This window comes from Piliocolobus tephrosceles, chromosome 8, assembly GCF_002776525.5.
Source record: "Piliocolobus tephrosceles isolate RC106 chromosome 8, ASM277652v3, whole genome shotgun sequence".
Classification (NCBI taxonomy): Eukaryota; Metazoa; Chordata; class Mammalia; order Primates; family Cercopithecidae; genus Piliocolobus; species Piliocolobus tephrosceles.
This window is the reverse complement of record NC_045441.1, coordinates 73946388-73958730: the sequence shown is the minus strand read 5'-3', so window position 1 is coordinate 73958730 and position 12343 is coordinate 73946388. Positions and strand designations below refer to the sequence as shown.

General features: G+C 39.6%; 1 protein-coding gene across 1 annotated transcript in view; it reads right to left on the bottom strand.

The window, feature by feature from the left end:
• Positions 1-638: 638 nt before the first annotated feature.
• The window catches only part of COL28A1 (collagen type XXVIII alpha 1 chain), a 179295-nt gene continuing 167590 nt past the window's right edge, over positions 639-12343 (bottom strand). Inside the window, exons 34-35 of the mRNA XM_023224880.3 lie at positions 3145-3283; positions 639-1570 (exon numbers count right to left, since the gene is read on the bottom strand). Of these exons, the coding sequence (XP_023080648.2) occupies positions 1398-1570; positions 3145-3283 (312 nt within the window). The 3' untranslated portion in view covers positions 639-1397. The remainder of the gene's footprint in view (positions 1571-3144; positions 3284-12343) is intronic.

Here is a 12343-nt window from a genome sequence, read left to right as displayed (position 1 = left end):
CGGGTAGCTGAGATTACGGCATGCACTACCAGTTCCAGCTAATTTTTGTATTCTTAGTAGAGATGGGGTTCTACCATGTTGGCCAGGCTGTTCTCAAACTCCTGACCTCAGGTGATCCGCCCGCCTCAGCCTCCCAAAGTGCTGGGATTACAGGCGTGAGCCACAGTGCCCAGCCTAGAAAGTGTTTTGTAAGATGAAATATGCGACCGGGCGGGGTGGCTCACGCCTGTAATCTCAGCACTTTGGGAGGCCGAGGCGGGTGGATCCCGAGGTCAAGCTGGGCATGATGGTGTGTGCCTGTAATCCCAGCTACCCAGAAGGTTGAGGCAGGAGAATCGCTTGAACCCAGGACGGGGAGGTTGCAGTGAGCCGAGATTGTGCCACTGCACTCTAGCCTGGGTGACAGTGCAAGACTCAGTCTGGGGGAAAAAAAAGAAATATGCAAGTGCAGTCTGAACTCAGCTCAGAACTAATGCTCTTCCCAGACAGGATCTTGCAAAAGTATTATAAAATGACAGAGTTAATTCTCTGTTACTCTCCATTACTTGCGTTTCAATTTGGTGGCTCACTTTTCACTGTGAGTCCTTTCTTTAATACTGTTTAATACATGCTGTTCAAGAGTGGATGCCAACTTCAAGTGGTTCCTGGCTGTCAAGGGCCTTCTAATTCCACTCCATAAAATGGAAGGTTCCATTGACATATCTTAATGGAAGGGTATAAAAGACTATATTGTTTTAACATACATTAAACACTTTGTTACCAAACATGTTGGAGGAATACAAAGTGACAGTTTGTGATACATTTAAGTAATTTTAATTCAGATTGGTTTCTTCCTGTTACCACTTTCAGGGCAAGTGAGGCAAAAATCTAACTACCTTCACCATCCCTACTCCTATCCCAGCACTCCTGCATAAACATTCACATCATTTCTAATTCCCACACCAAAGTCCTTCCTATCACGTACGTCTTGCTACTCTCAGGGACATAAGGAGGTTGGGGAGGTGAGTGGGTAGAGGTATGGGCAGGGGCAGGGGTAGGGGTTTGAGCTGACATAGTACATACAACAGGAATTAAAGGAATCAGAATCACATTGCAGGTTGTGAAGCAGATAGAGTCTGTGTATTGAAGTTACACAACTCTAAGTCTAAATCCTCAGCTCTGACACTTTTTAGTTGGGTGTCAGTTGACAAGTTACTAAACTTCTCAGAGACTCAGCTTCCTTACCTATATAAGTGGTTAATAATACCTACATCCTAGGGCTGTAGTGAGATTTCAGTTACATTTATAAGGTGTAAATACTCAGTATACACTCAAATATAGTGCTGTATTTGTATTGGGTGAATATGTGGAAATTAGAGAGTTCTAGGCTTTTGATAGAGACAGGCCAATTTACTTGCTTATCCTTGAATGCAGGTTTCTTGACATTCCTTTTCACTGTTGAATCTATTTCCTGAGCCATTACAGCCACTGAACCAAAATCGGGCACAAGAGTTGACCTGTTTGTCATAATACCATCGAACCACATATTCACCACAGTTTCCAGGCTTCAAGGCTTCCAAACATCTAGGATCTAGAGTGAGAAAAGGAAAATGTGTTATGGATTTTTCTTATACTGAAGACATGAAAAATAAAAACCTTATAAAGTTATATAAATAAACTTTATTCTTTATGTACACTAACGAACCAACCAAGAAAATATGGTTCTAAGCCCAAAATATTTCCTTCACCACCTGAAACTCTGCTACTAGATATTAATTCTTTTGAAAACATGAAAGTTTTTGATCCTCATGAAACCACATTAAAAATGCTTATTTCTCTGAAGGCCTATGTGAGACTTCATTGGCTAATACTTTTGTGGGGATCAGAAAGACAGGACTTCTTTCATTTACATTGGATTTGATTTACAATTAAATGAAAATTTGGAATAACATTTCCACTTTCTGTACACATTTCCTCCCACTCTGTTCACAGAAAGCACCACTATGATCGCACGCAATTGCCCACTATGAAAGGAAAACTCTTTCAGTTACAAAAAAAAAAAGTAAAATGAAGGACTGTCTTTATATTACAATTATTTTTTAAAAAGAACAGCTCTTGCAGGACACTAAAAACATGCTATGACCTTCTAATGTCATATTGTCTTATTGTAGAAATATACCTACCATAAGAAAGCATAGGATAGCTGTGACAATAAAGCCACATTGTCCTGATAAGGTTCCTTTAATTACGGAACTCTTCATTTGCTAAATCCCTTTTTATTGTGTGGTACTCTGGAGTGCCTTAATTAGTATTTCCTACTTGAGGAAGTGATTGCAAGGTAGGAGAAGCCAAAAAACAAACAAAAAAACCCCAAATAGATTATTGCTCTCTGGGATTTATATGTCAGAAGCGTTATTTTGCAATAGCTAAACCAGTACTCTCTCTATCTTCCTTAAACATTTTCCCAGATTTGGGGTATGTCTTGATTCATTTATTTTCTAAAACTTACCTCTAAATCTACCTCTACTATGCAGACTCCCTAGACCAAATGGAAAAAGAGTCATATATTTCTACTACCTCTGCCCTTAAAAACAAAACCAAATAATGTATATGTTTCATTCATTTTAAAGCTAATCTAAACTTTTGAGCACAAAAATTGTCTCTCATATTCTGCAGAAAATATGTACATAATAATACATTTTCTATAGATGTGAACTCTATAGAAAATATGTTAATTAATCAGAATCTAGATTTTAGCTTGTTTCTCTTTCCTGTGCAATAAAAGGGTCAAAAATTCAAATGTCTACATGCGTGAAGGGCCCATGTAAGACAATAGGCAGCAGTGTGGACTACGGCAAATAGGAGAATATAATCCCCTCTAAAAGCATTCAAATTAAAATAATAAATACTATAAGACCTTTGAAATTCTTTATAGACCAAATTTACTCCACAACCAGCCAGTTTTCAAATTCTACATATAGTCCAGTGAAAACTATATTTTGTCCTGCTTATTTAGAATCATAACATTTTCTCTCTGGGTAACCCTGTGCCTTCCTCACATTGTAGCTACAGTAGCAGGTTGGCAGATCTCTCTTACCTTTGTGCACCAAATCTGTGCACAAGACTGTAGAATCAAAATGGGACTTGGAGTTCTGGTTTACCTACCCTCTGCCCCACCCACAGGGGTGCTGAACAGTGGCCTGGTGGCGGTGGTGGCCTCAGATGAGGTAGTGGCAGGCAGATCATCAGCCCAGGTTGGCTCTGGAGCCTTATCATTTTCATTCTGGTCTCTGGTGACACTCAACTACACACAAAAAAATTCACATTTTGTGTTTCTAATAATATCAAGTAAAAAAAAAATTAACTAGTTTGCTTTTGGGAACGTATAAGGACAAGTTCAGCCATGCTGTGTTTCCCTAGCTCTCTGATATTAACAATTCCAAATAAAACTCAGGAAATAATGCCCCTCCTCTGTGTCATGCATCCCGAATCCCCAAGTTGTGGATTTTCCTACCACTTGGTGTGGGTGTATTTGTGTGTACACACACATACAGCGCACCTCCAGGCACAGATTTTTGGGTGCTGGGACATCCAAAGCAAGTGTGAAAGATGTGAAGTTGAGAGGAGTTCATTTCATTCTTAGCCACTGCTATGAGAAAATAACACTAATTTCTTTAATATTTTTATGGCCTTTCTCCATTTCCTAACACTAGACAGCTTAACAATATGTTCCAAAATATTTACCATGAACTCAATCAATTTTGAGATTGGGAATTAGGGTAGCAGAAAACAATAATACAGCTAAAATAAAAGCAACAGTCGTCACTTTTTGATTGCTTACCAAAATCTCAGCTGCAGATACCTTTGCCTGCTCTTTCTATTATCACACCCCAGCTAAGGCTAAATGTTGTAGGATGCTTAACATCTAAGATGCTCTAAGAAATGTTTGGTATCTAAAGAACAAAGGGTTTTTGTTTCAAAAGCAAATTTCCTTTTTTTGATGAAATAAAACTTCGAAATTTCATCCAAATTCATGATATATAATGAAACAAGAAAGGTGTTTTACTTTTTTTAAAAAACCATGTCTTTATATATATACTAGAATGATTTGTAATCCTTTGGGTATAGACCCAGTAATGGGATTGCTGGGTCAAATGGTATTTCTCGTTCGAGATCCTTGAGGAATTGCCACACTGTCTTCCACAATGGTTGAATTAATTTACACTCCCACCGACTGTGTAAAAGTGTTCCTATTTCTCCACATCCTCTCTGGCATCTAATGTTTCCTGACTTTTTAATGATCGCCATTCTAACTGGCATTAGATGGTATCTCATTGTGGTTTTGATTTACATTTCTCTAATGACCAGTGATGATGAGGTTTTTTTCATATGTTTGTTGGCTGCATAAATGTCTTCTCTTGAGAAATGTCTGTTCATATCCTTCACCGATTTTTTGACGGGGTTGTTTTATTCTTGTAAATTTGTTTAAGTTCTAGTATAAAGACACATGCACACGTATGTTTATTGAAGCACTATTCATAATAGCAAAGGCTTGGAACCAACCCAAATGCTTATCAATGATAGACTGAATAAAGAAGATGTGGCACATATACACCATGGAATACTATGCGGTCATTAAAAAGGATGAGTTCGGAGGGCCCACCCAAGAAGGCCGAATAGGAACAGCTCCAGCCTCCAGCTCCCAGCGTGAGTGACACAGAAGATGGGTGATTTCTGTATTTTCAACTGAGGTACTGGGTTCATCTCACTAAGGCGTGTCAGACACTTGGTGCTGGTCTGCGGGTGCAGCCCAACCAGCGAGAACTGAAGCAGGGCAAGGCATTGCCTCACCTAGGAAGCGCAAGGGGGAAGGGAATTCCTTTTCCTAGCCAAAAGAAATTGAGACACACAACACCTGGAAAATTGGGTAACTCCCACACTAATACTGCACTTTACCAAGGGTCTTAGCAAATGGCACACCAGGAGATTATATCCCAAACCTGGCCCAGAGGTCCCACGCCCATGGAGCCTCCTTCATTGCTAGCACAGCAGTCTGAGATCTAACTGCAAGGTGGCAGCGAGGCTGGGGGAGGGGCGCCCACCATTGCTGAGGCTTAAGTAGGTAAACAAAGCTGCTGGGAAGCTTGAATTGGGTGGAGACCACCACAGCTCAAGGAGGCCGGCCTGATTCTGTAGACTCCTCCTCTGGGGACAGGGCATAGCTAAACAAAAAGTAGCAGAAAACTCGGCAGAGGTAAATGCCTCTGTCTGATGGCTTTGAAGAGAGCAGTGGATCTCCGAGCATGGAGGCTGAGATCTGAGAATGGACAGACTGCCTGCTCAAGTGGGTCCCTGACCCGAGTAGCCTAACTGGGAGACATCCCCCACTAGGTGCAGACCAACACCTCACACCTCACATGGTGGGGTACACCCCTGAGACGAAGCTTCCAGAGCAAGAATCAGACAGCAACACTCGCTGTTCAGTGACATTCTATCTTCTGCAGCCTCTGCTGCTGATACCTAGGCAAACAGGGTCTGGAGCGGACCTCAAGCAAACTCCAACAGACCTACAGCTGAGGCTCCTGACTGTTAGAAGGAAAACTAACAAACAGAAAGGACACCCACACCAAAACCCTATCAGTATGTAACCATCATCAAAGACCAAAAGCAGATAAAACCACAAAGAAGGGGAAAAAGCAGTGCAGAAAAGCTGGAAATTCAAAAAATCAGAGTGCATCTCCCCCTCCAAAGGAACACAGCTCATCGCCAGCAATGGAACAAAGCTGGACGGAGAATGACTTTGACGAGTTGAGAGAAGAAGGCTTCAGTCGATCAACTTCTCAGAGCTAAAGGAGGAACTATGTAACCAGCGCAAAGAAACTAAAAACCTTGAAAAGAGTGGATGAATGGATAACTAGAATAATCAATGCAGAGAAGACCTTAAAAGAACTGATAGAGATGAAAACCATAACACGAGAACTACATGACAAATGCAGAAGCTTCAGTAACCGACTCGATCAACTGGAAGAAAGAGTATCAGCAATTGAAGATCAAATGAATGAAATGAAGCGAGAAGAGACGTGTAGAGAAAAAAGAGTAAAAAGAAATGAACAAAGCCTCCAAGAAATATGGGATTATGTGAAAAGACCAAATCTACGACTGATTGGTGTGCCTGAAAGTGCCAGGGAAAATGGAACCAAGTTGGAAAACACTCTGCAGGATATCATCCAGGAGAACTTCCCCAACCTAGTAAGTCAGGCCAACATTCAAATTCAGGAAATACAGAGAATGCCACAAAGATACTCCTCGAGAAGAGCAACTCCAAGACACACCATTGTCAGATTCACCAAAGTTGAAATGAAGGAAAAAATGTTAAGGGCAGCCAGAGACAAAGGTCAGGCTACACACAAAGGGAAGCCCATCAGACTAATAGCAGATCTCTCGGCAGAAACTCTCCAAGCCAGAAGAGAGTGGGGGCCAATATTCAACATTCTTAAAGAAAAGAATTTTAAACCCAGAATTTCATATCCAGCCAAACTAAGTTTCATAAGTGAAGGAGAAATAAAATCCTTTACAGACAAGCAAATGTTTAGAGATGTTGTCACCACCAGGCCTGCCCTACAAGAGATCCTGAAGGAAGCACTAAACATGGAAAGGAACAACAGGTACCAGCCATTGCAAAAACATGTCAAAATGTAAAGTTCATCGATGCTAGGAAGATACTGCATCAACTAGCGGGCAAAATAGCCAGCTAACATCATGATAGGATCAAGTTCACACATAACAATATTAACCTTAAATGTAAATGGACTAAATGGTCTAATTAAGAGACACAGACTGGCAAATTGGATAAAGAGTCAAGACCCATCAGTCTGCTGTATTCAGGAGACCCATCTCACATGCAGAGACACACATAGGCTCAAAATAAAGGGATGGAGGAAGATCTACCAAGCAAATGGAAAACAAAAAAAAGCAGGGGTTGCAATCCTAGTCTCTGATAAAACAGACTTTAAACCATCAAAGACCAAAAGAGACAAAGAAGGCCATTACATAATGGTAAAGGGATTAATTCATCAGGAAGAGCTAACTATCCTAAATATATATGCACCCAATACAGGAGCACCCAGATTCATAAAGCAAGTCCTTAGAGACTTCCAAAGAGACTTAGACTCCCATAGAATAATAACGGGAGACTTTAACGCCCCACTGTCAACATTAGACAGATCAACGAGACAGAAGGTTAACAAGGATATCCAGAAATTGAACACAACTCTGCACCAAGCAGACCTAATAGACATCTGCAGAACTCTCCACCCCAAATCAACAGAATATACATTCTTCTCAGCACTACATCACACTTATTCCAAAGTTGACCATGTAGTTGGAAGTAAAGCACTCCTCAGCAAATGTAAAAGAACAGAAATTATAACAAACTGTCTCTCAGACCACAGTACAATCAAACTAGAACTCAGGACTAAGAAACTCAATCAAAACCACTCAACTACATGAAAACTGAACAACCTGCTCCTGAATGACTACTGGGTACATAACGAAATGAAGGCAGAAATAAAGATGTTCTTTGGAACCAATGAGAACAAAGATATGGCATACCAGAATCTCTGGGACATATTTAAAGCAGTGTGTAGAGGGAAATTTATAGCACTAAATGCCCACAAGAGAAAGCTGGAAAGATCTAAAATTGACATCCTAACATCACAATGAAAAGAACCAGAGAAGCAAGAGCAAACACATTCAAAAGCTAGCAGAAAGCAAGAAATAACTAAGATCAGAGCAGAACTGAAGGAGATAGAGACACAAAAACCCCTCCAAAAAATCAATGAATCCAGGAGCCGGTTTTTTGAAAAGATCAACAAAATTGATAGACTGCTAGCAAGACTAATAAAGAAGAAAAGAGAGAAGAATCAAATAGATGCAATAAAAAATAATAAAGGGGATATCACCACCAACCCCACAGAAATACAAACTACCATCAGAGAATACTATAAACACCTCTATGCAAATAAATTAGAACACCTAGAAGAAATAGATGATTTCCTGAACACTTACACTCTCCCAAGACTAAACCGGGAAGAAGCTGAATCCCTGAATAGAACAATAGCAGGCTCTGAAATTGAGGAAATAATTCATAGCCCACCAACCAAAAAAAGTCCAGGACCAGATGGATTCACAGCCAAATTCTACCAGAGGTACAACAAGGAGTTCGTACCACTCCTTCTGAAACTATTCCAATCAATAGAAAAAGAGGGAATCCTCCCTAACTCATTTTACGAGACCAACATCATCCTGATACCAAAGCCTGGCAGAGATACAACAAAAAAAGAGAATTTTAGACCAATATCCCTGATGAACATTGATGCAAAAATCCTCAATAAAATACTGGCAAACCAAATCCAGCAGCACATCAAAAAGCTTATCCACCATGATCAAGTGGGCTTCATCCCTGGGATGCAAGGTTGGTTCAACACAGGCAAATCAATAAACGTAATCCAGCATATAAACGGAACCAAAGACAAAAACCATATGATTATGTCAATAGATGCAGAAAAGGCCTTTGACAAAATTCAACAGCCCTTCATGCTAAAAACGCTCAATAAATTCAGTATTGATGGAACGTATCTCAAAATAATAAGAGCTATGTATGAGAAACCCACAGCCAATATCATACTGAATGGACAAAAACTGGAAGCATTCCCTTTGAAAACTGGCACAAGACAGGATGCCATCTCTCACCACTCCTATTTAACATAGGGTTGGAAGTTCTGGCTAGGGCAATCAGGCAAGAGAAAGAAATCAAGGGTATTCAGTTAGGAAAAGAAGAAGTCAAATTGTCCCTGTTGCAGATGACATGATTGTATATTTAGAAAATCCCACTGTCTCAGCCCAAAATCTCCTTAAGCTGATAAGCAACTTCAGCAAAGTCTCAGGATACAAAATCAACGTGCATTCTTATGCACAAGCATTCTTATACACCAGTAACAGACAAACAGAGAGCCAAATCATGAATGAACTTCCATTCACAATTGCTTCAAAGAGAATAAAATACCTAGGAATCCAACTTACAAGGGATGTAAAGGACCTCTTCAAGGAGAACTACAAACCACTGCTCAGCGAAATAAAAGATGACACAAACAAATGGAAGAACATACCATGCTCATGGATAGGAAGAATCAATATTGTGAAAATGGCCATACTGCCCAAGATAATTTATAGATTCAATGCCATCCCCATTAAGCTACCGATGACTTTCTGCACAGAATTTGAAAAAACTGCTTTAAAGTTCATATGGAACCAAAAAAGACCCCACATTGCCAAGACAATCCTAAGCCAAAAGAACAAAGCTGGAGACATCACGTTACCTGACTTCAAACTATACTACAAGGCTACAGTAACCAAAACAGCATGGTACTGGTACCAAAACAGAGATATAGACTAATGGAACAGAACAGAGCCCTCAGAAATAATACCTGACATCTACATCCATCTGAACTTTGACAAACCTGACAAAACAAGAAATGGGGAAAGGATTCCCTGTTTAATAAATGGTGCTGGGAAAATTGGCTAGCCATAAGTAGAAAGCTGAAACTGGATCCTTTCCTTACTCCTTATACGAAAATTAATTCAAGATGGATTAGAGACTTAAATCTTAGACCTAATACAATAAAAACCCTAGAAGAAAACCTACGCAATACCATTCAGGACATAGGCATGGGCAAGGACTTCATGTCTAAAACACCAAAAGCAATGGCAACAAAAGCCAAAATTGACAAATGGGATCTAATTAAACTAAAGAGCTTCTGCACAGCAAAAGAAACTACCATCAGAGTGAACAGGCAACCTACAGAATGGGAGAAAATTTTTGCAATCTACTCATCTGACAAAGGGCTAATATCCAGAACCCATAAAGAACTCAAACAAATTTACAAGAAAAAAACAACCCCATCAAAAAGTGGGCAAAGGATATGAACAGACACTTCTCAAAAGAAGACATTCATACAACCAACAGACACATGAAAAAATGCTCATCATCACTGGCCATCAGAGAAATGCAAATCAAAACCACAATGAGATACCATCTCACACCAGTTAGAATGGTGATCATTAAAAAGTCAGGAAACAACAGGTGCTGGAGAGGATGCAGAGAAATAGGAACACTTTTACACTGTTGGTGGGACTGTAAACTAGTTCAACCATTGTGGAAAACAGTGTGGTGATTCCTCAAGGATCTAGAACTAGAAATACCATTTGACCCAGCCATTCCATTACTGGGTATACACCCAAAGGATTATAAGTCATGCTGCCATAAAGACACATGCACACGTATGTTTATTGCAGCACTATTCACAATAGCAAAGACTTGGAATCAACCCAAATGTCCATCAGCGACTGACTGGATTAAGAAAATGTGGCACATATATACCATGGAACACTATGCAGCCATAAAAAAGGATGAGTTCGTGTCCATTGTAGGGACATGGATGTAGCTGGAAACCATAATTCTCAGCAAACTATCGCAAGAACAGAAAACCAAATACCGCATGTTCTCACTCATAGGTGGGAATTGAACAATAAGATCACTTGGACACAGGAAGAGGAACATCACACACCAGGTCCTATTGTGGGGAGGGGGAAGTGGGGAGGGATAGCATTAGAAGATATACCTAATGTAAATGATGAGTTAATGGGTGCAGCACACCAACATGGCACATGTATACATATGTAACAAACCTGCACATTGTGCACATGTACCCTAGAACTTAAAGTACAATAAAAAAAAAAAAAAAAAAAAAAAAAAGGATGAGTTCATGTCCTTTCAGGGACATGGATGAAGCTAGAAACCATCATTCTTAGCAAACACAGGAACAGAAAACCAAACTCCACATGTTCTCACTCATTAGTGGGAGTTGAACAATGAAAACACATGGACACAGGGAGGGGAACATCACACACCCGGGCCTGTCAGGGGGTGGGGGTCTAGGGGAGGGATTGCATTAGGAGAAATACCTAATGTAGATGACACATTGATGGGTGCAGCAAACCATCATGGTACGTGTATACCTATGTAACCAACCTGCACATTCTGCACATGTATCCCAGAACTTAAAGTATAATAATAAAATTCATGCCAGTTATTCTTGACAATTACCAGGAACTACACAAATCTTTTATGGAAATAATTATATTCTTTTTTCATTTTCAAATTTTTCCTTGGATTCCAGCTCTATGCAATTGAATCATTCATTCACCTGAGTCCTGACACTTGGTTATTTATCCTTGCAACGGTTTTTCTTGTTCATTTGTTTGTTTGCTTTTTTATTTATTTAAATAGTCAAATCTGTGACCAATATAGTATTGTATGCTTTTTTATTCAGGGATCCTGGTATGCTGTTATCATTAGCTGCCCTCTGCCAGCTAAGCTGTTCTATTGCTTTTGATTTTTTGTGTGTGCATGCACACATACACACACAAGAGGGAAAAACTAATGAGTACCATTACTCATATATGTGTGTTTTTTACAGTGATTTACTATCAGGTGACACAGAGCAAAGATTTCCATTTGGATTGGTTGTTAGCCCTATATAAAGGGCATACAATTCAAATACAATAGGAACTTTTCACTGTCCCCTGAACACAACTTTTGGTACAAGTGGAGACAAAACCGGAAATTACTTGAGGTTCCTCTTTCTTTCGGAATGATCCTGTATGCACATACAGCAATTTGAATGTGAACTTTTTAAAATAATCATTATATTAGAGAGTTTAAGGCTAGAGGAAAACTTTCTTGGTCCCTTATTTTCTTTTTTATTTTTCATAGAGATAGAGTCTCACTGTGTTGCCCAGGCTGGTCTCAAACTCCTGACTTCAAATGATCCTTCCACCTTGGCCTCTTTGAGCCCAGCACTGAGTCCCTTATTTTCTACTGGAGGGAATACAAAGCTATAAATGATTAAGAAACTTTCCAAAAGTTATTGGTAAGCTAGTGACAAATATTCAGGAAAAAAAAAAGCCTGTTGTTTTTGACTTGCATGTATTTAATTTTAAGCAAGAAATAAGAGTTTGAGGAGTTTATCAAACATAAAAGTCAACTGACATCAGTCTACACTTCAGATATACGGTCTAGAAGGTGAGACTGTTCCACTGAAGAGGCGGGCTAAGCAGCACAGTTTTCTTCAAGGAATTAACTCAGCCTTTAAATATTTACCTTGTTCAAGTCTGGAGTCCTCAAAAGCTATATTTTACCTCTTCTAAGCTTAGGAATGTGTGTTTTCATTCTCAATCACATAATCATTTGGAAATTTTGACATCTGTTAACATTATACCACAGATTCCAAGACAAGCAAAATTA